The sequence below is a fragment of the Physeter macrocephalus genome, chromosome 6, assembly GCF_002837175.3.
Source record: "Physeter macrocephalus isolate SW-GA chromosome 6, ASM283717v5, whole genome shotgun sequence".
Taxonomy (NCBI): Eukaryota; Metazoa; Chordata; class Mammalia; order Artiodactyla; family Physeteridae; genus Physeter; species Physeter macrocephalus.
The window spans coordinates 15,921,784-15,949,707 of NC_041219.1; the positions used below are offsets into that span (position 1 = coordinate 15,921,784).

A 27,924-nucleotide genomic window follows, 5' to 3' on the forward strand; every position below is an offset into this window, starting at 1 on the left:
CGCAGCCACTGCGCCACCAGGGAAGCCAGGTGGTCAGTTTTTAACCCTAAGTCTTCTATGAAAGAAAAAAAGGAAGAAAAGAATGAAGAAGGGAAACAAAGAAGGGAGGGAGGAAGTTAAGTGCTTTGCATATATTTGAATTACAAGTGATACTAATTTCATTCCCTTTTCTATGTACAAATCACACTCAGGGATACTAGCAAGCTGTTTAAAAATGCTGATTTGTAACTTAACATTCATTTTAGATGGCTTGTACAAATGGACTTGTCTACACGTGTTGGCAATACTGAAGCAAGAAAAGGTTAAATGACTTGTTCACTGAGAGAAAAAAGTTATCATCCATGGTGCCAAAAACAGAAGTTCTGATTTGCAGTCCTATGATCTCAACAGAAGACAGAATGTTCACTTTATCTGACTGATATAAAACACAGCTTCTCTGAGGACTCTATTATTTTGAACTACTGTGTAAGTACATGCAATTACAAGCTTCTGGAAATACGTACTGTTTATTTTATCATTTGTAGTAGAAAACAGAAAGGCTAGAGCTGAGTATTTACCCAACAGTGATGCTAACAGCCTTCAGAGTCATTACAGACTATTTGTAAGGGTCTGTTTAGATATCTTTAAGATCAATGACCCATTAGTGCAATTATACTCTAAGATGGTTCCTGCCACACAGACCCTGTTCTTGCTACCAGAACGTGGTATGTTGATGTTATAAACACACCTTACATCATTAAAAATGTGTCTTCTCTTTGAAAAAGCTGCAGGAATAGAACTCTAACTATAGTTTACAAATTCTGTTTCCAGTGAGTGATGCAGTCATTTTGTTTTTGCAATTTCCTGTGATAAAATTATAGATTAGTTTCTCCAAAAAGCTCAATGAGTACACTTATTCTTTTATTATTTTTATCCGTTTAGAAATCTTCATAGTATCTGTCTTTCCCACCCCATTCATACAGTCTCACATAGTCATATATTCCTACCATGCATATATACTCAGCTTTACATAATCCCATGTAATCTACATAAAGAAAAACATTAAGGACTTCCCTGGTGGTGCAGTGGTTAAGAATCTGCCTGCCAATGCAGGGGACACAGGTTTGATCGCTGGTCCGGGAAGATCACACATGCCACGGAGTAACTAAGCCCGTGCGCCGCAACTACTGAAGCCTGCGCGCCACAACTACTGAAGCCTGCGCGCTTTTGTTTTTGCAATTTCCTGTGATAAAATTATAGATTAGTTTCTCCAAAAAGCTCAATAAAATGAGTACACTTATTCTTTTATTATTTTTATCCGTTTAGAAATCTTCATAGTATCTGTCTTTCCCACCCCATTCATACAGTCTCACATAGTCATATATTCCTACCATGCATATATACTCAGCTTTACATAATCCCATGTAATCTACATAAAGAAAAACATTAAGGACTTCCCTGGTGGTGCAGTGGTTAAGAATCTGCCTGCCAATGCAGGGGACACAGGTTTGATCGCTGGTCCGGGAAGATCACACATGCCAAGGAGTAACTAAGCCCGTGCGCCACAACTACTGAAGCCTGCGCGCCACAACTACTGAAGCCTGCGCACCACAACTACTGAAGCCTGTGCACCTAGAGCCCGTGCTCTGCAACAAGAGAAGCCACCACACAAGGAGTAGCCCCTGCCCTCCGCAGCTAGAGAAAGCCCGTGCGTAGCAACGAAGACCCAATGCAGCCATAAATAAATAAATAAATAAATAAATAAATATTTTAAAAGAAAAACATTAATTACTTGCTGTGTAACTATGTACAGATTCATAGAATTGGAAGGACCTTAGAGTTAGAGATGAACTAGTCATGCAGTTACTCAACTGATACCATCATCCTTCATTAGAGAGTTTTCTTCAGTTTTTGAGGGATGGGGGTGGGAGGAGGTATCATAGACCCTTTTGAGAATCTAATGAAGTTATGGTGTTATCCCAAGAAAATACATGTGTAAATGTTCATGTCTTGATTTTTTTTTTGGCCTTTGACATTGAGTCATTCCACAAAGGATAATGTGACTCTTTTTCCGTAAAAATTAATGGCTGTTCCCTGGAAAATATAATTCCAAATTAAACAAATCATATAAAAAAAACTTTGTGCCTTGCTTAAAGTATGTTTCAATAAGAAACCTGTTTTATTTGGTTTAGAAAAAGCTAATATTTGGAGTTATCTTTTACATGGAAATATTTATGTCATTTTTAGTATCCAATCAGAGTCTGGTTTCATAGCAGCAAGTGCTCAAAGCTGCAGCTCACATCACTTTCAATAGCAAAGTCAGTTAAACACTTTATCAGAGCAGAGTAGCCTTCTATTGACACCTGAGCTTTCTCTAATACACTTCAAGTTGAATTCAGGTTCTACCAAATCCTTTATCCTCAAGTCAAATGATGTTATTTTTGGAAAGGCTGGTGTCAACTATGCAGCCTCTGTCAGCAAGGAATGACGTTTGAATCCTTTTTACATTTAAATCATCTAAGCAGAAGTAACCTTTAAAAGAGTTTTGCAGGCTTTCCAGTTGTTGTAGATCTTCCCATGGATAAACTGACAAGGCTTTCTCCGTTTCAACTCCCTTTCCCTCACAGATATCCTTCTTTCAGCACTGTAAATGTCACAAATTTTCAGCTCTAAACTCTCTCCCTCCAAAATGGCAGCTGTTTCCAACAGCAAGTGTACACGATCAGCAAATCTGGAATCTAGGGACTAGCTTCCTTCTTATGGCCTAACATCTCTACAATAAAATCTAGCCTTGAATGAACCTCTCTTGTCAATTTTTTCTAAGATATAGCAATCCTTTACTTTAAAAATAAACATATTGAAATTTCTGACCCAAGTTCAACCAAGAGCATTAACACATCTTCTGGAAAGCCAAGAAACTTTTGTCAGTAAAAAGAACACATTTTGCTCCATTCCTAAATAAAAACTTGAAAATATAGGTTCCAGGCTATAGCTGTGAAATTATTGGACCACTTTCCACAGAGCAGGCAAGGCATCTTTTAGGATTATTGCCAGAGTCCTTGACATTAATGCACCCTGATGTTGAAAGTAATAAGTCTCTGTGAAAAGTAGAATGTCTGTCTTCTTCACCACACTAATCAAGCTGGATGCTAGACCCAGAAACTCCATATGTACTCCTCATGTATACACAGTATCAAGATTTTTCTTCCATTAGGAGTTTTGCTTAACAAAGAAACTTTTCACTGTTAGAACAACTTGGCCTTTAAAATATCCACGGGGTATCCCTCTCCCTCTCTCTCTCTCTCTCTCTCTCCTCTCTCTCCCTCTCTCTCACACACACACACCCACACCCACACCCACACAGACACAGACACACAGGATATCATCATTCACAAGATAGATAAAAATCAGAACTTTACTGAAACAATCACAGTTTTCACCCAATTGCATGCCAAGTGGAAATGGCACAGCTATTATTTTCACCATAACTGGCTGCAAAATATTAGCAAAATATCAAAGTTCAGAAGTAGGTTACAGCAAGTGAACAGAGGCACTCTTAATTTTTTGTTGTTTTTCTCAGCAACCCACCAGTTCAAACATTTCTAGAGTGCATGATTTGATCAAGCTTTCTCCAATTATTTAATGGTTTCTTTTGCTTGGAAATGTGTCAAGACACACTGTGGCAAATATAAGTTTTAGTAAATTTTCACTTTTTAAAAATTGAGCTTTTTCTGTAGAAAACAAAAATTCTATATTCTGTGATGTATTTCCAGGATTCTCAGAAATAAGCTTTCTTGACTTCAGGCTCTTGTTGGCAGGAAACTTATCACACAAGAAACAGTCTGGCTTTTGTGCCCCATCACATTTAGCAATGCAAATAAAATCAAAGGAAATGTAAGAGCCACCAAGCTTTCTTTTCTTTGTCATCTGCCAACTTAAGTTCAGTATGAACAGAAAGATATGCATAAACATAATTTCAGATACATTTTTGTTAATTCTGACGAATGTAATGCTATTCTAAATGCCACTATATGACAAGGATGATAATTTTACATAATGAATCCATGCCACTCTATCCATATTTAAAGTAAAACATTAAAAAAACATACTTTGCCATAAAAATTTTTGCACATAAAGGAAATAAAAATAAATCTTATATATATTTGCTCTTACCACACCTACAACATGAAGCCTATACATGACCTTAAGTTAAAAAACTCTTGTTCTAAAGTAATCTGAAATATGACCAAATAACCTCCGTTGTTATTAACTTCTCATCATATGACAAGGTTTCCAGATTCCTTACAATATTGGTTTATTCTAAAACCACTCCAGATTGTCAACATTTTTCTTAAAATGTGGATCTTCCTATTAAAAAAAAAAAAAAAAAAAAAACTAGGGACTTCCCAGGTGGCACAGTGGTTAAGAATCCGCCTGCCAATGCAGGGGACGCGAGTCCGGGAAGATCCCACATGCCCCGGAGCAACTAAGCCCGTGCGCCACAACTACTGAGCCTGTGATCTAGAGGCCGCGAGCCACAACTACTGAAGGCCGCACGCCTAGAGCCCGTGCTCCACAACTAGAGAAGCTACCGCAGTGAGAAGCCTATGCACCACAATGAAGAGTAGCTCCCGCTCACCACAACTAGAGAAAAGTCCATGCACAGCAACAAAGACCAAACGCAGCCAAAAATAAATAAAAATGTTTAAAGAAAAGCAATCGTGTAAAAAAAAAATTCTACGTTTGTTTGATTAATAACTAAAGAACTATTATTCTCTATATTTGTAACTAATATTTCTATTAAAACATAGTAAAATTTTGTGTTGTCACTAAAACCATTAATTATTTCACCAAAATAGGTACCATTTCTTAACTAGTTACTCTTTTAGCTAGGCACTATATTAGTCAAGGTATTTTATACTTTTTATCTCATTTGATCTAGTATTCCCAACAGTCCCAGGAAGTTATTTTATGTTTAAAAAAAAAAAAGTTAAACAAAACCAAGATCATAGAGATTAAGTAACATGCACAAGATCACATAATTAAATGGCCAAGCAAAACTTTGAATCCAGGTTATCTGAATCCATTGTCAATGCTCTTTCTAATTCCATGTAATGTTCTTCCTATCTTACCATTATATTATAGTACATTATGCCATGATTAGCATCAACCAGCCTTCCTTCTTTCTTCCCTCCTCTCCTTCCTCTTCCTTTCTCTTCCTTTTTTCCTCTCACTCTCCCTTCCTCCAACTCTTCTTTCCCCATCTTTGTATCCTTGTTTCATCTCATCTTGTTGCTACTGACCCAAGGATATGTTTTCTTAAAGTAATTAGAAATCTATATGCTATTATACAACCAATCATTAGCTTTCTCATAAAGCTCATTACATTTGCCATCTGCGTTTTCATGCACATAGTAGATTAAGATGCTGTACAAAGCAGCATCAAGAATGAGCACTTGAGTCATAAAGTTATGGCCCATGAGATTGTGGAATTAGGATGCAATGGCTCAATTTATTTTAATGCATGATAGTAGGGCAATGAATATGTCTATTAGTCTTATGGGTTTTCTTAGATCTAGTCTATAGAAACTACCATTTCTATTCCCATCTGTTAACTATTTCCTGACTTACCAAAACACTGTACCCAGTAATAATTTGGGACTCTACTCTTTAATAATAATAGCATCCACTGATTGTGTAATTATGGGCTACCAGACTGTACTAGGAGGTTTTACATGTATGATCTCTAATTATCAGAATCACCTCAAGGCTGATGGTATTACTCCCATTATTAAAAACTGACGAAATTTAGAGAGGTCAAAAATAAGTAGCTAAGTTGGGATTCGAACATTGGTGAACTTGACTACAACACGGCTCTAATGACTTTGCTGCTCCCTCTGATCTGACAAAATGTCTAGCAGTGACATTTTCCATATATTACTGGTGGAAGGCATGGTGGTGGTAATTCCCAATCAATACATCCCTCCAAAAAAAAAAAATCTCATTGGAAACTAAGAGCACTTATATAGCAGACTGATACATTCCAACTATTTCTTCTATGTTGATTATACCTTCAAGTCTATAAAACAAAGAAAACCCTTCATAAAGGAACGGTGTGAGACTTAGATGGGGTGGGAAGTAGTGATGGAGGGTTAATGAGCTCCATCCTAAGGAAGAAAAAAAAGAGTAGGAGCAAATGGGAGATAAGCTAGAAGCAAACACCATCTATGACCAAAGTGCCTCAACATTTAAAAATTTATGAGCCATCTAATGGGCATTGGTACACTATATCAGATAATAATTTCACATAGTTTTAAAAAGATTTATCACAGCTTACTAAAAACACAACATAGTTTTTAAAAATTAATTTTGTTTTATAGCAGTAAAAGGGTTGATACTGCTTATAACCTTTTTCCAAGGTAAATTTGGCTTGATGACTATTTTATTTTTTTTAGCTATGAAAATGGAGAGGCATGATTTAATAGAAAACATATTTGAGTTTGGTGACTATTTCAGTATCAGTCAGGATAGCCTGAGTTTTGCTGTGGTACCATAACCCCAACATCTTGGGGGCTTAAAGTAACAAAGGTTTACTTCTTGCTGATCCTACATGTTCATTAAGAGTTAGCTAAAGCCTGCATTTCTCATTTTCCCACTCTGTAATCCAGGCTGAGAGATCATTTATCATATAAAACATCACTAGTCATATGAAAAGGAAAGGGAACATAGCAAATACTGCACTGACTCAAAGGTTTCCATGAGGAAGTGGCAAGCACCCTTCCACTCACATTTCCTTAGTCAAAGCACTTGTCATAACCACATGTAGCTGAAGGGAGGATGGAGGAGTCCAACTGTAATATGTCCTAAGAAGGAGAGGAGAATTGGAATATTTTTCAATAATCCACTATCACAGAATGATAGCTTCTATGTAGAGTTGGTTTTATTTTCTTATTCTATAGTTCTATTGTATTAGAAAATGCTAGCACATACCATCTAGTGATCGGCCAAGGAAGGCAGTTTTGGGTAATTATGTCACTCAGCTCTGTACATTTGGTTCAAATATGCAAGCGACAGGCATAAATGTAGGAGTAAGTCCTCACCACGGTCTGCTCTCAGCAGCACATCACACACCAGATCAGTGAGCATATCACTCTGGAAAGCAGGAAGCCTGAAGGCTTTAAAATTTGGAAGATAATGATAGTAAATAGATGGCTAATTCTGTTTGTTCGTGTGTTTTTTTATCATTTTAGTTTCCGAAGGAATTTTTTGGTATTCTGTTGCAGAAATTGGATTTTCTCCTAAAATATGACCATTCATATACTATTGATTTCTTACCCTGAAGCACAAGAATATAAAGTGTTGGGAAAAAGTCCATCTTTTGGCAATTGAGCTATCTGAACAGCAATTTAATTCTCTTAGGACATTCTCTTATCCCAAAATCAACATTTTATGATCCTTTTATTTCAACCCTTATTTTTCCTTATATTTTAATTTATAAGTTTGGGTCATTCAAGCTAATTAATACGGTGATGAACCAACACTTGAAGCAGCCACTTAAAGTGGCAGAGATGATTTTTACTGGGAATCAGTAGCACAGATTTTTTAAAGTTCATCCCTCATTCAAAACTTTGTGTGAACTTTCTTTGTCAACCGGTACCTCTCACTTCAGAAAAGCAGCATCACCTGTCACCCCATGTCTCTGCCAGGTACTCCGAAATTACTTGCACCAAATAGGTAAAACTGAATTATTAATCAGGTCCTATTAAGATCACTGAGCAAAACAGCACAAGCAAGGTATGTACTGCCAACTACTATCTGTATTCTGTGAATAAAGCTGGGTGTGGATTACCATTCAAGTGCAACTCATTTATTAATAGATCAACGCCTTTCTTAGTTGTATACATAGATGGTCTCATTTCAGTACTGATCTCAACAAAATTTTTTCAGTCTTTGTTACAGAGTACAGAAAAATAGTTAAGTAGAGAAAACACCTAATCTCTTTTAATCATCCACATTTATTAAAAAACAAAATAAAATTTCATGAAACCATTCTTCCCATGTAAGTGCTGCACATACGCCAGAGGCTGATTCGGTGGTTTCATCCAAATGTAAAGCAAAACATGGGATTGCCTCAACATGAAACAATAACTACTGTCACACACGTATATGGCAAAAACAAAACTGGCAATAGCTTGTCCTGCTTTCTTTTAAAGCATAATTTGGGCCTTACAGTCTTGTTGGCAGTGGTGTGACCTGCACCTGTTTTTGCTCTGGTAAGTGCAACTAAAAAGGGTGCCTCTGCAGTTCTTGTTCTTTTCTCCAACTGTCCTGACAACAGTGATAACTTTCACACTGGAAAGTATTAACTGGCAAATATTTCTGAAAAGCCAAATAATTTAACCACAGAAATTCTGAGCATTATTTGAATAAGAAACCACAACTTCAAAGGTTTCATGCCAGCATAACAGGCAGTACCCAAGAGACCAGGAGTGAAATTAGATGTTATTTTCAGGTATTCATCACCTTATATCATCGTACTTCCTAGCTGTACTTTATTGGCTTGTGGATTCACCTGTCTGGCAAAATGTATTCATATTTTATATTTTTATTGAAGAAATTTTCACTAGATGGATTTGCAATATTATTCAATGATTCCGAATTTTTGTATACATATAGGCTTCACACTTTTATCATTACTTCCCACAGTTAGTGTAAAGCAACCCCATAAGAACAATAAAAATCCCAGACGTAACAAATATAAACAATACTATGCAACTGGTATGAAATGTTAGCCAAGATGAAGGGACCAAATCAATTTCTATATAACATGTATTGCCTTTAAGAACAAAATTATTACTGAGGATGGTGCTGTGAACATAAAATTAACCTTCTTAGTCCAAATTTATAAAATGTAAGGTAGATAAATTATATCATCTCTTTTTCCCCTCTGAAAATTTTGGACAGCTTATAGATCAGTTATAGATTTGCATGGACCACTAATGATAAACATAGCACACTTTAGCACAGAGTTCGTAAGATATATTTATAAGGCCTATACAATGTCTCCATATTTCTTTTCATTTTTTTTCTTTTACTCCCATCCTCTTTTTCCTTACCAAGGTCTTTAAAGAAGGCGGCCTGTGTGTTTATGTGAACAGATATCTACATCGCATTTACATCTCCAGCATCAGCTTCTCCCCTAAGCTTCAGACTTAGATACCTGCCAGACATCTCTACGTAGATGTCTGAAAATGACCATCAGTTTACTATGCCCAGAACAGAGCTCTTGTATAGTCTTCTCCAAACCTGGTCCACGCCCAGAGAGTCCACCTCATTATGTCACCACTGATCCGATTGTTCAAGTCCCAACCTAAGAATCCATTGAGACGCCTCTCTCTCATCCATATATTCAATATGTCAATGCTTATTGTCTTTATTCTCAAAAGCATACATATTGAACTTGACAACTCCCCACTACGTGCACTGCTGTCACCTTGGTCCAGGCTGCCATCATCTCATCTCTTATGTGACCTGCTCCTTACCTTATTACTGGTCTCTCTTATTTCTACTCTTGCATAGACACTTGTATTCTCTCAGTAGTCAGAGAAACATTTTTAAAAAGCTAATCAGGTGAAGTCAAAACTCTCCAAGGGCTTCCTATCATGCTTAGGATAGAGTCCAGTGTTCTTACCACGGCCTGCGAGGCCTTGTGTCATCTGCTCTCCAGCTGCCTCTAGGAAGCCTAAGTTCCTATTTCACTGTTCCTTCCATGGATTGAGATAATCCTTGCCTCTGTGTTTTTTCACTTGTGATTTCCTCTGCCTGGAACACTATACCCCCTGATACCTGTGTGACTTGTTCCATTACTTCAATTAGGTTATTTGCTGACCACCCTAATTTAATAGAGCCCTACCCGTACTCCCTTAATCCTGCTTTATTTCTCTCCATAGTCTTGTCACTTTCTGATATTGTATTATATATTTATTTATCATCATTTTCTCACTGGAATGTAAGTTCCATAAAAGTAGAGACTTTGCACTGATCACAAGCCAAATTCCCAGTGAGCAGAGAAAGATATTTGATGGTTCCTATTCTTTAGTTAGTTGTGTGGAAATAGAAAGGTGATAGGCTATCTAAGATGAAAAGCCAGCCACCAAATCTCAGGGGAGTAGCACTCTGTGAAAGAAGAGAGTATATAGGGGACTTAGCCTTAGTCTACAGAGTGACTACAGGAGGCCTGTGGAGTTTCTACATAACTTATACCTTTCCCACTGAGCAGCTGATGGCCGAGAATTCCTACACTTTGAGGAATTTTCTTTCAGTCAAATTCATCGATTAAAGCTTAGAGATAGGGGACTTCCCTGGTGGTGCAGTGGTTAAGAATCTGCCTGCCAATGCAGGGGACATGGGTTCAAGCCCTGGTCCGGGAAGATCCCACATGCTGTGGAGCAACTAAGCCCGTGTGCCACAGCTACTGAGCCTGAACTCTAGAGCTCTCGAGCCACAACTACTGAGCCTGTGTGCCACAAGTATCGAAGCCCGCACGCCTAGAGTCCGTGCTCTGCAACAAGAGAAGCCACCGCGTGAGAATCCCGTGCACCACAACTAAGAGTAGCCCCCGCTCACCGCAACTAGAGAAAGCCTGCGTGCAGCAACAAAGACCCAACACAGCCTAAATAAATAAATAAATAATTTTTTTTAAAAGCTTAGAGATAGAATTATGGTTATTTCCTTAAGCTGCGTTCATTATAAACAAAAATTAAGTAGTTAACACCTTCACCTAATAAAGATTTAGCACAAGCACAGTCTAAGTCAAATCCCAGCAAAATCCAAATATTAACCTCACTGGGTAGGCTATGGTTTAAATATGCAGTGAGAGAGGTCTTGTGTGTCTCTGCCTTAGGCACTTGAGGTTTTTTCACTTAGTGACAACTCATAAACTAGCACTGTTGAGGGTAATATGCGTTACCCACAAGTAGAGTTGCAAAGAGGAAGGGAGGTTGGTAACAAGCATTCCTTGGGAGGTGCATGCCCTCTGCTACAACAAACCCTCCTGGCAGTCACTGGGTTCAGCTGGCTTTGGAGAGGATGACAGTACATAATTCACTACTGGGGACTTCTAGCAGGACAAATATGTTGGATATATGGACTTTAAGTGCTAATTAATAAATTATTATTTAGTACCTGATAGGGAAGGGGTGATGGGCTTACTGAATAAAACAATGTAGTGTATAACCTTAAGTGAACATCTTGTAACCAGTGAAATTCATTAATTGGTTAGTCAATTCCACCACCAGTCAACAAAAAATTCAAATAGTCATTTTAAACACACTTGTTTCACCTCAGGCTTCTTGAAATTGTTAACCAGGAAAGCATTATAAAGATTTGTTGAAGGGCATATCAGCCTGTTCAATTTCCCCTTATTGCACTAGACAGTAATGTCTGGATAACTATAACTTTAGTCAGTAGGAGGTTACTCTTCCAGATTTACCTGAGGAAGATTTAGCTGAGTGTTCCTTTAAGAAAAGCTCAGTCCACATTAATTATGACTATTTCTACCTGAATTTCCAGATGACTTCATGTGACTACTAAATAGTTCAGACTACACGCCAGAGTCCCCTGCTGAGGCAGTCACTTCATTGGTACCATAAGATCAACATTTGGTTTTATATAAATGCATAAATCCTAACTGAATCTAATTTTGGAATTTAGCAGACTAAATTATTTTTATCATCTGTCCAAGCAGTTAGAAAGCTAAGATGCAGTTACAATCTTAACTATTTCAACTGTTTGTGTGGAAAAGACATGTTTTCTATTCAGAAGACATATGGCAGAATATAGTTATTAAAATCTTAGCCTCATACCTCTCGAATAGCAGTACAAAACTCACTCTGGAGCACTTTTTTGAGGGATTGTAGCTTGTGCACTGGTACTTCTCCAGATTCCTGCAGTTTTTCCAGTAATTCAATTGCTCTGGCAACATCTGAATGAAAAAAAAAAAATCAAAATGGAGAGACATGGAGTAAACTGAATCTCATCACCAAAGTACCATTATTTCAGTGACAATGAAAACAGTGACAATGAAAAGTGGAATTAATTACAAAATGAGAATTTACAATTCATAGCTTATTGATCTCATATATATATATATATATATATATATATTTTTTTTTTAGCCGCCCCGCGGCATGTGGGATCTTCCCGGACCGGGGCACGAACCCATGTCCCCTGCATCGGCAGGCGGACTCTCAACCACTGCGCCACCAGGAAGCCCTGATCTCATCTTTTGATAAAAGGTCATTTAAATCTGTTCCACACAATTTGTCACTTAATACATCTTCCTTAATGGCATTTCTCATAAGTTATTTCTGTCACACAAATTAGTTTGAATATTCTTTCAGGAAAGAAGAGCAGGAAGCATGTCTTTTGTATATTCTGATACCCCAATAACCAAATGAATCCTGTCAATTTCACCTCTGAGATGCTTTTCTCAGTTTTTCTTTTCGCATTCCACATTTATCACACCTGCATTTTTATGATGATTTGATTTTATGATTTTATGATGATTTGATTAATGTGCATCTTCTCCACTTGTCGATAAACTCCTTGAGGGTAAGAACTTAACTGGCTTTATTCACCACTGCAGCCCCAGAGTCTGGTGTAATTTATGTGGTTAACACCAGGCTATGGTCATTTAAGTTTTAAGGCCCCCCTTTATCTTGGGAACAATTAAATTATACTAAGGATAACCAGCCTAATAATGTTAGGAAATTGGGCCTTATGGACAGTGCCAATATATAATTTCCCTGAAAGATAAGGACTAGTAGAGAACAGACTAAGTCAGATGACCTGGGGGTATACTGCGTCGCACCTAATGGAAGAATAAAATTAATTCTTACTTATGACTTTAATAATACTGCTAGCTATGTTATTTGCACTTTGCCTGTTTTACCAGATTGTTGTTTCTTGCATTACCAAATGTGTCAATGAGCCTCTGACAAAAATATATAGTTCTATATGAGATCAATGATTGTTAACAGTGTAACTCCAGATATGGCAAGATGCAACAAGAGGGGATTTTTTCCTGGACTGCAACAGACTAGTCAGACAGAAGGTCCAGAGACTTTTGGCTACTGTTAATAAGGTCTAGTCCAATAACAGCACAGAGTGGCCTATCAACAAAATCGTTGCCAGACCTGGGAATGAGCATTCCTAGCACTGTGGGACAAAATGGTCATGAAATACCTCCCAAACCATGGTCGAATTTATGACAATGAGGGGGCCCTGTCACCTACAAACTGGCACTTGCCATCTACCTCCACAAGGATCAAATTATGAGCTGCTGCAGCTGCTGACCTTCAACACCCCCTGAAAGGAGTTCAGGGTAGTGATCGATAATGAGGCCCTCTGTGCTTTGGGAAAAACTGGCAGCACAGGTCTTTAGACAGTTAGATATTTTCAGGAGAAGATTTTATGAGCCCAGTTCTTGCATCTCCTCATATCTAGAAAAGCACTAAAATCCTTCATGGTGGTGTCTGCTCCTCGTGACTAGCAGTAATTTTCACAGGAGTAGCAGAAAACTTCTCCAAAAAGGAAGTCCTTGATTGCACGTATTCCCCCTCCACAAAAATCACATATATATTGACCTTCCCTCAAGCCTCTTTGGAGCAGTTTCTCAGAACTATCTGAAATGCTGTCTCCCGGGCTACAGTCCTCATTTTGCCCCAAATAAAACTTACACACACACACACACACACACACACACACACACACACACACGTTACTATATCAAGAAACATAGTCTCTTATAGCCATAGCTTTAAAATTCCCAGAATGGTTTTGTATTGCCAAAAGAAAATGATATGATGAAGGCTATTTTAAAAATACTTATGGTGATCTCTTCTACCTCTCTTGCTATAGTCAATAACTCACTGAAAAGTCACTTAGGCATTTATGTACAGAATAGAGATTTTCAAATCCTAAGTGATTAACTCCAGAAAGTATCCCGTATCCCTGCCATCAGATTATAAATTCATCCATCCATCCATCCATCCATCCCTCAATTTGTGTTCCTATTAGACTTGGCACTAGGCTTAACAAGACACACTTCTGAATTCACAGCTAAATGAGAAAAAAACATAACAGTATAGCTACCTATAATAAAATTTCTACCACCTCTGAATTAGGGTGGGGTTGGTATAGGTGCATGTATCTAACCAAAGAAAATAACCAAAAAGTAACTTTAGGGCTTCCCTGGTGGCGCAGTGGTTGAGAGTCCGCCTGCCGATGCAGGGGACACGGGTTCGTGCCCCGGTCCGGGAGGATCCCACATGCCGCGGAGCGGCTGGGCCCGTGAGCCATGGCCGATGAGCCTGCGTGTCCGTAGCCTGTGCTCCACAACCAGAGAGGACACAACAGTGAGAGGCCCGCGTACCAAAAAAAAAAAAAAAAAAAAAACAAAGTAACTTTAATGGAGACTCTCCTTTGACGTACTGCCAACTGTTTGCCAATCGTAGCCCAGGGAAGCATAAATCCTGAAATCAGTAAGACACTGCCAGTTTCAAAAGTCTGTCCTTTGATACATAAACTGAAAGTCAACATAGTCAACTGTACCACACCAGCCACATCCACAATCAGTAAGATACCGAGCTAAGAATTGTATGCATTTCTAATGCATGAAAGACTCTATCTAGATGCCAACAGGCACTTGGACCTCTCAACATGTTTAAAACTGTGCTCATCATATTTTTTTCCTGAAATTAGCTTTTCTCTTCTTATATTCCGTATTTCCATTAATAGCATCTCCATCCAGCCTGTCTTCCAAGCTAGACCATGGCGTCATCTTTCAGATTCACCCCCACATGCAATTAGTCAGCAAGTGCTGTAGGTTCTATCTCAAAGTGCCTTTTGAATGGAAACCCTTTGCTTCATTACTTCTCTCATGAGGTACTGGAACATCTCCTAACTGTTCTTTAAGTGGCTTTTCTTTTACAGTCCACCCTCCACTCTGCTCCCAGAGTGATAAATCTCATTATTATACTCTCTTGCATAAAACCTTCTCTGGCTTCCTACGGCCTAAACGGTGAGGTTGGGACCACTTAGGGCTACATTCAAAGCCCTTATCAACCAACCTCTTATGATTCATTTCTAGAAACCTCCTCCTGCACATCCTATACGCTGACCATCCAAAATTTTCACTATTCTAGGACATGCCACAGAACACCATGTCTCTGTGACTTTGTACATACCATCCCCTGTTCCTGGAATGCAATTAATTTATTCATCCAATAGTTCCAGGCATGGGAGACACTGTGGTAATAGAGACAGACAGTTGCTCTTGCTTTCATGGCATTTATGGGTCTGATGGATCACAGATACCCAACAGAGGGGGCATGAGCTATAAAAGCAGCTCTACAGGCTAGTACATGGATGTCTAACCAAGACATTTATCATCATCCAGGAGCTCAGGGAGGAGCTCTTTGTGAAAGTAACAGTTAAGCAGAGCCCTGGGTAAGAGGTACAGGCGAGGAAAAGGAGAAAAAAAGTTCCAGGCAAATAAATGCAGATTGAAGTCTTACCAAGAGAGTGTGGGGCATTCAGTATGGCTGAAGTTGAAGCCAGGCCAAGAGTAGCAAGAGATGCAGTAGAGAGAAATCATATCACGGAGGGCGTGTTAGGTCATGTAGGGAAGACTTGGCTTAAATAGCATCTCCTTAGGCATGTCTTCCCTGACCCTCCGAGGCAGATTTAGTTGCTATCATATCCATGATCCCACAGTACTTTGTTCACTTATCCATTGTAATAATTACTACTCTCTGCTATAGCTCTTTTTGCATATATGTCTCCATCCTTCACCCTTGCAAATATATTAGCTTCTTGAGGTCAGGAACAGTATCTTATTTGTTATTGTATCCATAATTCAATGAGGAGTACTTGACAAATATTAGGTGTTTATATTTGTTGAATGAATGATGGATTAATTAACGAGACCAGCTAGGAAGGCAGGGGTTAGAGGTCTATGTCTAGGTGGACATATAACTAACTTCTCCTGAGACTAAACCTCCAGATCACTATTAGCCATGATCAAGACTGGCCTGGGTCTGGTGTGGGGGGAAAGGACGCAAGCCTGAATCCGTAGGCTAAAGGGTATCATGTGACTGAACTCGGAGAAGTTCAGAAAAGCTGAAAGTGACTATTCAGGAGTTCTCACCCTGGACTGCACTTTAAAATTACCTGGAATACATTTAAAAATTATTTATTTATTCATTCCCCCATTTTATTGAGATATAATTGACATATAACACTGTATCAGTTTAAGTGTACAACATAATGATTTGATATATGTATACAGCAAAATGATTACCACAATAAGTTATTAATGCCTGAGACGCACCCCAAGTGAATTAAACCAGAATATATGGAACAGTGGTTCTCAACCTTGGCTGCAGACTGGAACCACCTGGGGAGCTTTAAAACCCTTGGATACCGGGGTCTCACCCCAGAGATTCCAATGAGATTGGCATAGGGGGAGGCCTGGGCATTAGGCTTTTGAAAGCCCTCAAGGTGATGCTGAAGTGCAGCCATGGTTGAGAACCACCGGTCTAGTTGGAATGGGTAGTTTTATAGCCCTATTTAATTCAAATATGCATGCAGGGTTAAGAACCTCTGCTATAAATCAATGGTTCTAAAACATGAGTGTGCCTAAGAATTACCTGGGGAAATGTATTAAAATGCAGGTTCCTGACCCCTCACCCCCACTTGAGGGAGGTTGATTCAGGAGGTATGAGGATAAGGCCCAGGAATTTGCCTTTTAAACAAATGATTCAAGTGATTCTAAACTTGTTTCACAGACCCCATTTCAAGAGATAGTGAACAAAATGATGGTTCAGGTTTCTTTCAGCCCCAGCATTCCAGAAACTCTTGCATTTTCTATTATTCTTTAATACCCTGTAGAACAGAATACCGAATGGGATTCTTCTGGGAGTCTCAGAATTATTGATAAAAGTCCATGAATGAAAGTAATCAGTGTTAAGTACCAGCCCCATCCTGAAACAGTGCTCCTAGCAAAGGCTGCTCATCTGGATCACCTGTGGAGTTTTAAAACCAGCCTGCTTCCCCAGACCAATTATTCAAAATCTCTAAGTGTGAGATCCAGTCAAGAGGTTTTGTTTGTTTCTTTGTTCTTAAGCTTCCAGATGATTCTTATGACCATCCAAAGTTGAGAAATAAAGTTCAAAAAAGAGCTATCAAAGAAATTAGACACTATCCACCACATTAAGACTTATTCAAAGCTGGGCCGGCCCTGTTATGTAAGGTAATACCATAGGCCTTTTCCAGTCCTTAGTAAGAGGTAACTGTGGGATTTCCCTGGTGGCGCAGTGGTTAAGAATCTGCCTGCTAACGCAGAGAACACAGGCTCGAGCCCTGGTGCGGGAAGATCCCACATGCCGCGGAGCAACTAAGCCCGTGTGCCACAACTACTGAGCCTGCGCTCTAGAGCCTGCCAGCCGCAACTACTGAAGCCCACATTCCTAGATGAGAAGCCCGCGCACCGCAACGAAGAGTAGCCCCCGCTCTCTGCAACTAGAGAAAGCCCACATGCAGCAATGAAGACCCAACACAGCCAAAAATAAATTGATTTTTAAAAAAAGAGCTAATTGTGAGATGAAAGAAAATTCATGAAAAATTGTTAAGGCATTAACTTTGGACTGAATACTAGGTCTTTTGCTTCTCTTCCATTAACCAAGAGAGGAGTGTTCCAAATAGAACCAATTGTAGCCATTGGGGGTTGCCTGCAGAGGGAGACTTGAATCCCTTTCCTGGTGACACAGGCAGTGGACATGGTGATCTGCCCTCTGCCTATCTGATCAGAGGGAGAGAATACTAGAGTATGAACCATCTTGCTGGCACCTATCCAAGGGAATCTAGCAGTATGAGATCATGGGGTATGTGGCAGTTGGTAAAAGCCAAAAGAAGTCTAAAAACTAAGAGTGAGTGAGATCAGGTCCCTCCAGCCCAGGCCTGGCTGGTGCTGCAGAGATGTGGTGAGTGATAAATTGGATGTTAGACCGGAGCTTACAATGAAATTCTGATTCCCTTTAGCTCTGTAAAAGTACCAGAAACCTGCAAGCCAAGGTCTGGAAGGAAGCAAAAGAAGCATTTGAGTAAGTAAAATACTTGTTCTTAAAATGATTGCAATAAAGTGTGTGTAGTTTACTTATGAGTTCCCTTAGGGTTCTCATTGAGAACCTCACACGTGTTTTATGAAACTATTCTACAAAATTTGGTTACTAATGCAGAAGTCTGGGTTTATCAGGATAGCTCAGATTAGAAGAAATATTAGATAACAACTGGGGAGGCTGCTTGACAAACACAATGAAGGAAAGAAGATCTCACAATTTTTTTCTGAAATGGACTCGTCCTCTGGTCTGCCAACTCTCAAGCTCATACTTCCACCATCTATCCCTAACCACTGGACTGCCAGGGAATTCCCTGGAGAGCATTTAAATGAGAGGGAAGAGTGTTTCTCAGCCTTGGCTACCCACTGGAATCACCTGGGTTAAGTGAAAAACAAAACAAAACAAAAAACAGATACCTAGATCCTACCTACATATATTTCTGATTTCATTGCTCTGGGATATGGCCTGGGCGTTAGTACCTTCAGAGTTCCCTAGAGATATAATGCATGACCACGTTGAGAATCACTGATATGGCCTCTCAAGGTACACCCCAGGAAATCTAATAACAATGTTACTTATTGCTGTCACGTACAGTGTTTAGTATGCATGAATTTTAAACATTTTCCTTCTCTCAGCACTATGAGGTAGGTACTATTATCTCCATTTTACAGAAAAGGAAACTGAGACCCACAGAGTTAAAATTACTTCTCTGAGGAAAGAGCTAGTAAGTTGTAGAGTTAGGATTTGAATCCTGGCAATATGGCTCTAGAATCTGGACTACATTTGAGATGTGTCTCAGGAATCTATATTGTTAAAATCATTCCCAGCACCACTTCTCCAACATTGTTAACAGAGATTAAGCTAATCTGATCAACAAATCCTTGCTTGAGGGCTGAAAACAGTGGTTCTCAAATTTTAGTCAACAACAAAATAACCCTGGACCATTTATTAAAAATTAAGACAAAAAAAAAGAGGTTGAGGGTGAAGCTTTGAAATTTGCTCTTTTAGGAGTCATCTCAGATGGTGCTGAGGCAGAAAATGGTTCACAAATGCACTTTAAGGTTACTGATAGTTTAATATGTGATCCAGAATAAAGTGAGTTAAAGGCCATCATTTATTCATTGTTTACTTGCCTGACTTAGCTCATCTTATAAAATCCTCAAAAATATATAAAAAGCACTACTGTTACTACTGTACAGTTAAAAACAAAATAAAACAAAACAAAAAACCAACTAAGGCTCAGAAAGATGAATTATCTGGCTCAAGGTTACACAGCTAGTAGGGCCAGGATTTAAGCCCAGAGGTGTGTGACTCCAGCGCCCACGCTCTTATTTATTTCTCTATCCTGCCATGGAAAAGGGATTAGAAATAAAACAGTAAAGGTATGGCAAACTTATTTTTTAAACATAGCATCATCGCAAACTGAGGCAAACAGATATAACACTGCCCAAAGTCCTGGAAGGTAACCCTTCAATACATTACAGTATAATCAATGTGCTCATATTGATAACATATTTTAATCATTAAAAATGATCAAATCATCATCAACTGCCTGATGATAGTAAGATAACATATGCTGGAAAGACCTCCTTTAAAATAGTTGAACATTATAATCACAACCAATAAAATCTTGGAACTTAAGTGGGATGAACTTCCAGTCATCTGAAAGAGTCCAATTATCATCTTCTCTTTCCTTAATGATGACTTTTTATTAACTTGGTTAACATTTAGACTGCAGAATTTAACCCATGACTCATCTGCATCTGGAACTTGGATGAAGATAGAGCTGGGTCATTTAAGGCATACTGTCCACTAATTCCATAAAAATTTATTGAGTACTATGGCAAACAATAGGAATTATCTACCCCAAATTCATCTAAAACCCTCATATCCCTTGCCTTCTTCTATTACAAAAGCTGGAAAGCGATCATACTTCTCTTTCCAGACTCTTCTGTCATTTGGCCAAGTTGTTGTTAAGTGTAAGGTCACTGGGTATGGCTTCCAGGAAGGCTTTTCAGATGAACAAAATGCTAGCGTATGCTTCAGCTTTTTGGTCTTCGAAGCCTTACTCCTTCCCCATTCTCTTGCCAGCCTTAAATGTGCCTAGAGGTGAATCAGCCATTTTGTGATCATGAAAATGGCTGTCACATGCTAAGGCAGGTGGAGTAGGAAGAAGGAAGGGGCCTAGCCCTTCATGTCATCACTGAGCTGTGTACTGGCCTTGAACTGTGCAACCCCATGACTCTTGTCTATGAGACAAATATATGCTTTACTGTTTGGTTCCCTGTGACTTGCAACCAAATACAAACTAACTAATACCAGAGGAAATGACTTTAAAGGCACTATTCTAGCAGGGATAAGGTTGATGTTATTGAGAAACTGGAGTCACATTTGGTGGTCCTTTGAATAAGATAGCCATGGAAAGCCTCTCTGAGAAGGTGACATTGGACTGAGACTTGAATATTGATAACAAGCCAGCCATATGAAAATCCGAAGGAGGAATATCTGAAGAGAATAGCAAGGGCAAAGACCCTAAACTGAGGGAAGCAAGCCTACGTACTAGAAGAACAGACAAAACCAGTGCCAGTGGAGCACAGTGTGTAAGGCAGACAGTAATAGCAACAATGCTGTACTGGTAAATGATTAACAATCAGCTCTCCAAAACACATGGACAAAACAGAAAAAGCCCTTATTTGTAGCGTTTTCTGATTTCTGTAGTGTAAATACTGCTACCATGACCAGTTTCAAGCTACCAACATGATACCACTGGCTTGAAAAATTCTTGACTACTCAACACTCAGCTCTCACAAGGCAGAAAGTACCAATTACAGCACACCACTGTATAGGAAACAAAGTTTGAGAAGTAAACAGGGGTTAGATTTTATGCAGATTTTATAAGAAGGTTATATTTTGGTGTAATTACTAAAGAAAGCCATTGAAGAGTTTTTGGCAGAAGAATTATATGATTTGTTTCACATTTTATAAATGTCATCATGACTATTGTTTGAAATGTTAGCTACAGTGGGTCAAGGATATACACAGGAAACCAGTTAGGAAGAAGGCTATTACAGTGGTCTTGGCAAGAAATGGTGAAAGCTTCAATTAAATGGTGGCAGCGGGGATGGCAAGACGCGGACAGCACAGTTGGGGAGAAGAAGAATCAGCACCCCGAGGAGGTGCACAGCTGTATGATGAGGTCTCAAAAGAATGTCTCTTCAGCAGAAAAGGATTTATTAGTGAATACAGTCACATGCCTTAGCCTGTTTCATCAATAATTGTGTCTGCCTCTTTACCCATAAGCAGATGGTGTCAACAAATTTAACAAGTAACCACAATAACAAGGGAGAAGAAAAGTATCACCACCCTGAAGACAAAATTATTTTAAGAGCACATAATAAGAGTGTGGCACTTTCTCCTGTTAGTCTCTTCCTATCCATATAAGATCCCGCTATTGAGCGTCAATTAGGGATTACATAAAATGTTTTAGCAATGCACCAAGCAGTTGGAGAATATGGATATAAACCTAAAAGCCAGAGACCTGAGAAGTATAAAATGTGGTAATACTGATTATATACAGTTATTGTGAGGTCTGAAGGAGAATGTAATTACGATGCGATTTTCATATAGAGTACCTGGCACATGAACTATACATGACATCTATACCATCTTTTCTTTTAACCCTTTCTTTCTGTGGGTCCTCACTTCCTGTTCTATTAGTGGAAATATTTGAAGAGGAAATGTTAAATTATAGGAATGAAACTAGGCTACTCAAACTTCCTCTGAAAAGGTGACTAGAGGTCCTCTTTTTAAAGACATACTTGACCCACAGAGTTTAAGTAAAATGGCTATGGACAACTAAATCTAGCCGTAAGTTAGTATTTCATGTACAGTATTATAGAAGTCATTATTAAGTCTACATTTTAAATAGTGTACATGAAATACTGACTTATTACTAGCTTCATGATGTATCTAAAAATTGGACCAAAGAATGCTCAGTTTAAAAATCTCATGCTGCACAACAGAGCATGTGTACCAACTAATTAAAATAAATGGCCAATAATGCTTTGCACCTGCATTGCTCTGATATGAAAGGAAATTCTGTCAATTTACAAGGTATAATGAGACATGACAACCATTGTGTCCTTCTCATCTGACACTCATCTCTGTTTGGATCCACCCACAACTTGCCATGTTCCTTAGATGCACACTAATTGGTAAACCTTAGGACTAGCTCAATTTAAGTGTGCTCAAATTAAAAGCTTTACTTAGTATGCTGTTAAAAATAATCCCAATTTATGTTTATTATCAAAAGCTGAATGAATTCTCTTCCTAGGATTTGGGATGACACTAAAGTGTATCACAAAAGTCTGACAATACTAGACTTTTTAAATCATGAATCTCAAATTGTTTGCCAAACCTACTGCAACCAGAAGAACACTTTACGCTACAAAATGAAAAGCTGTAGTTGCTAAGAGATTCTCTGAAGTGGCAGGTACCTGTTTCATTTGAAAGTGATTACTTACCCAATAAACAAATCTTTAAGTATACAAAGCTTAAGTGACAGCTTTGTTAAACAATCCCTGTTATGTGGTCTGAATGAGTAATGTGTTCCCAGTTTTTATAGGAACTATATTCAACGTTTTCTTCTTTTTCTTTCCTTCTTCTTCCTTGCTTGTTTTTTTTTTCGGTAGCGGGCCTCTCACTGTTGTGGGCTCTCCTGTTGCGGAGCACAGGCTCCGGACGCGCAGGCTCAGCGGCCATGGCTCACGGGCCCAGCCGCTACATGGCATGTGGGATCTTCCCGGACCGGGGCACAGACCCGTGTCCCCTGCATCGGCAGGCGGACTCTCAACCACTGCGCCACCAGGGAAGCCCATCCTCTTCCTTTTTTAAAAAAATTCATCTAATTTTCCCAAGCAGCTAAAATTGAAGCTTGATTTGCCTACCATCACCTGAGACCTCAGGAAATCAGAAGTTTCAACTTCCTTTTTTGTTTGAGCTTTCTTTTATCTCATATTTGATGTCTTTCCCTTTCTTCTATATTTTCACCTCACGTTTCTTTTAAATCTTGCATCCATGTCTTTACATAATGACAGCCAACTATAACCTTAGTCCTAATGACAGTGAAATTAGCTCATCTCATTTTCTGTTTCCAGCCTTCTTGGCAACCACGCAAATGAACACCTGACTTGATCGTGTTTGGAGAATCTATGAGAAATTAGACCTGGCCAAAATGTAATCTGTTTTTGCATGTCTGAAAAAAGTTGAACAAACTACTGCCCTCTTTTACACTAAATACTAAAACACCTGTGTCCTATTCATTTTGTATGCTCCATTATATCCAATCCAGAATCATAACAATTGTAGGCACTTAAAAACTGGTTGTTGAATACAATTGATTGTACGGAATTAAATGTTATTGTTATATTATACAAGTATGATGTACTTATATATACGTATATATTATATTAATATTATATACAAGTATTTGTCTTCACTAGTTAACAGTGATACTATATCAAGCCCAATTTGACAAGATTTGGATTTCTTACAAAACGTGAATTCTGAGAAAATTAGGATTTAAGGGACTAGACTCCATCTTTTTATAATAATCAAATTTAACCTTCTACAAGTGGGTGGAGTAAGAACCATGGGTATGACTTGGAGAGTGGATCAGAGTTTATTTTAGCACTCATGAAAATGTTTAGGGAAGCCTTATTTTAAACTCTCTGGGAGGTATTTCAAAGTACATTGTCCGGGCTTCCCTGGTGGCGCAGTGGTTGAGAGTCCGCCTGCCGATGCAGGGGACACGGGTTCGTGCCCCAGTCCGGAAGATCCCACGTGCCGTGGAGCAGCTGGGCCCGTGAGCCGTGGCCGCTGAGCCTGCGCGTCCGGAGCCTGTGCGCCGCAATGGGAGAGGCCACAACAATGAGAGGCCCGCGCACCACAAAAACAAAACAAAACAAAAAAAACAAAGTACATTGTCCAAACTACATTTTGTATGCAGACAAATTGTTTCTAAAATTTCTTAGACAATGAATACAATGAGCATTTCTTCATTAGCCAGTTAAGTACTGGGAGTACAGTTGTAGGAATACAACTACCACGTACAGATTAGCAAGATGATACCTCAACACTGCATCACCAGCGACCCAGCCTGTCCATCCACACTATGCTTTATTTACACTTCATCTACAGCCTCAACTGATTTTAGATGCACTTGATGAAAGAACAAAACACTTTTCACAGAGCTTTAAATTTAACTTTCAACTGAAGTCTATATATTTTACCTTCCCTTCCATAACTCCTTATCTGTCTAATGTCTTCTCAATAAAAGTTAGTTAAATAATTATTGTCTGGCATCATAAAATACTAGACACAAAAAGATATGGATCCTTAGGCTCTATGAGTTTTAGTATTTCCCTTGCTTAGTACATAAAACATAACCAAGCTTTTACACTGGTAGTGATTCCACTTGTGTATGTTGTCAAATTGGAATTTTTTTTCCGGTAATTATTACTAGGCCATCCCAATCACCTTTTTCATATTGCTCAGGAAATTGGAAGGGAAAATTTTATCAGGAAATTGCTGGAGAGACACCCAATCGAGTTCGGTGTTTTCCAAGAGCTCATTATAAAGAAACCTTACAAATTTAACTTTTCATGTCCTCAAATATCTCCTATACTAGAGAATGGATGAATGTTTTTATCTAAACTGACACTTTGATAAATTATTCTGCTATCAAACTACTTAATAATGTTTCCTCTGTTACCTTATCACTACTATATCATACTAGGACTCAGTTTCTTAGTTACTTTGAGAATTGTATGGTGAGGTTAGTGCAGTGCTATCTGTGTCTTTAAAAGATGATCAGAGGACAAAGTGAAGGTTGGTGTTTGCAGAAATTGCTATGGTGAATAGTTGTGGAGAACATGACTACTATCAAGCTGTACAAAAGATGATTTAAAATTCCAAATAAAAATCGTGAAATAATGAGTTTCTCCTCATTACATTAGATTCCCTGGGGCTGCTTTGTCAGACTTTCAATTGATGTTTCTTTTATAAAACAAATCTTGGGAATAGAGGAGGAGGAAAAATAATTGTTTAGTTAACTTATTGCATTTGCATAGCAAACTAAGAGTAACTAATGAAGTGTTAGTCATAAGTACAGTTATACGATCTATTGAATAAATTTAAAGATGACAAAAAACAAACTTGAATGCCTTTTTCCCCTAATTACAAAATAAATTCACTTCTTGGGGAGGTTTATAGGGTAAATATAAATTCCAGTCCTATGCTTTAGATATGTTTTCTTTGTTTAAAAAATATGTAAAAATTTTAATTTCTGTTATCAAGACTATCACTAATCATTCTTTCTAAGATGCCCACTCTGTGCCATGGTTCTTTCACAGTACCGTCCATCTTTGTTTCCTAGTACTTATCATTATTGTAAATGTACATTTATCTCCATGACTCTTTGACTACTACCTCTCTCCTGTAGATTGTAAGCTTCATGAGAACAAGAACCATGATTGGTTTTTGTGCTCCTTTGATGTCCATGCCCAGCTGAAGGCCTGTAACATGGCAGGTACTCATTAAATACTTACTGAATAAATAAATGAGCCAAAAGAAAATACCTGCCCAGAAAAGGAGAAAATATTTTGGAGTAGTGTTGACTTGCTCGATGCTATTCAACACACACTACACAAAAGACTGTTCATAATTCAATTGCTGTATGCATGAAAATGTATCAGAAACATTTTTAAAGTGTAATTTTAAGGAAGTTCTAGGACATGAAGTTTGGAGGTTCGGTTGTAGACTCTAAGCATGAGTAGTTAAGTTTAAAATTCACAAATAAAACATTTATTTGGATAAAAACAGATGCTGCAACTTCATATTAGATTAAAAATAACTTAATATTTTCTTGTCAGATGAAAAAAATTTAATCCCATAGACCACTAGATGTCCTCAAAATTATACTTCTACCTTTTCTAGTTCGTGAGTCATTAGGATCTGACTCAAAACAAACAGGCAAATGCGATAAACTTGAAATGACTTGTTTAACAAGGTCTTGAATTTATAGTAAATAGCTGGGTTTTGCTCCATTTGAGAGAAGATTAAATACGCTTAGCTTTGTTTTATCTTTTGAATAAGATAATATCCCAATACTTAAATCTGAGTATGAATTCACATTTTTTAATGCAGAACAAGCTACTCACACATAAACAAGTTTAATTTGAAAGGCATTATTTTTCAAGTGGCCTTAACATAAGCCACTCCTGCCATAGTTTACTGAGTAGTTTTATCTTACCTTTAATTATACGTACTCTGAATACCTTAACTCAGGTGCAAGAACGTCATCACATTCTAATAATGCTTTAAACACATTTATTTTTGTTACATTTATCAAGGATATCTCTAACAGGTAAGGAAAAAGATTAACATGTCTCTCTTAGGGATCCTTTTTCTTCTACATGCATCTCAGTGTCAACACTTATTAATGCATATAAACGATGCAAAAGAAAAGAGGAAATTGTTATGTTGGTTGATTAAGTGCGGATAGAGATAGCCTTACTATTTTTATCTGACATTTCAATAATAGAACACCAGTTCAAATGCCATAGAAGTCTGAAAGCAGTGACTGAGAAAAACACATGTTTACCTGAAAATCATTGTGTATTTAAAGGCATTATGCTCTTCTTATGTATGGGGGTAGATGATGTACTTAACATGTGACTGTCAAAGTCAAGGAACATTTTAAACTAAATCAGATATGAAATCAATATGGCTATTTTTATTATGAATCATAGACTTCCTTTAAAAATACACTCTATAGAAAACATATATATATATATATATATTTTTTTTTTAATTGAACAGTTCTTAAAAGTTACTCAAGCCAGTCTCCTGAGAAGTGTAAAAAGAAATCCTTTATGTGAATTGAACCATTACCATACCAGGTGATAAACTGTAAAATTCAAATAAGCATTTTAGGAATTCCAAAATATAAATAAGTGTTATTTCATTCCAAGAAAAAATAAGAATAAAAAATACGGGGGTTTTGGTGGAAAAAAATCAGAATTTATTGTTTTTATTTGCAATTAAAATGTCAAATGCAAGAATTCACATGGCAGGGAGTGAGTTGAAGAAAACACAGGTGCCTAATTCTCAAACTACAAAAACAGTATAAAAGGTGACCATCTGGGGAGAGCTGGCTGACTTAATTTTCCTATGAGCTTACCGTCTGCTCCATATTTTTCTTCCAAACTCCCCGTTCTGACCTTGAAAATGCATCTACATGTATTGCTACATGCATTTCCTTCTTTTTTTTTTACATTTCCTTCTAAACATAAATGCAGGTAGACTTAATTATGCAAAGGATATTAACACAACAAAGGACATATTGTGTTGTATTTTATTTTATCTCAGTTTTCTGATTTTTTTTAAGAGGCTTTATTTCTGATGGTGATACTCTTTCAGCCTTTCAGCTGTTCTATAAATTCCTAGATCACAGCAAGATTTTTGACCCACCTCCTAGAGAAATGGAAATAAAAACAAAAATAAACAAATGGGACCTAATGAAACTTAAAAGCTTTTGCACAGCAAAGGAAACCATAAACAAGACCAAAAGACAACCCTCAGAATGGGAGAAAATAGTTGCAAATGAAGCAACTGACAAAGGATTAATCTCCAAAATTTACAAGCAGCTCATGCAGCTCAATAACAAAAAAACAAACAACCCAATCCAAAAATGAGCAGAAGACCT

At 38.0% G+C, this 27,924-nt stretch overlaps 1 protein-coding gene across 10 annotated transcripts in view; it reads right to left on the reverse strand.

Moving 5' to 3' along the window:
• The window catches only part of LIN7A (lin-7 homolog A, crumbs cell polarity complex component), a 238,617-nt gene that overhangs the window by 77,851 nt on the left and 132,842 nt on the right, over positions 1–27,924 (reverse strand). For 9 of the 10 annotated variants that reach the window (XM_028490418.2, XM_055085238.1, XM_028490419.2 and 6 more), the window contains one exon: positions 11,844–11,962. In XM_028490418.2, coding sequence (XP_028346219.1) covers positions 11,844–11,962 — 119 coding nt within the window. The remainder of the gene's footprint in view (positions 1–11,843; positions 11,963–27,924) is intronic. The other variant, XM_024122875.3, reaches the window with a different exon arrangement.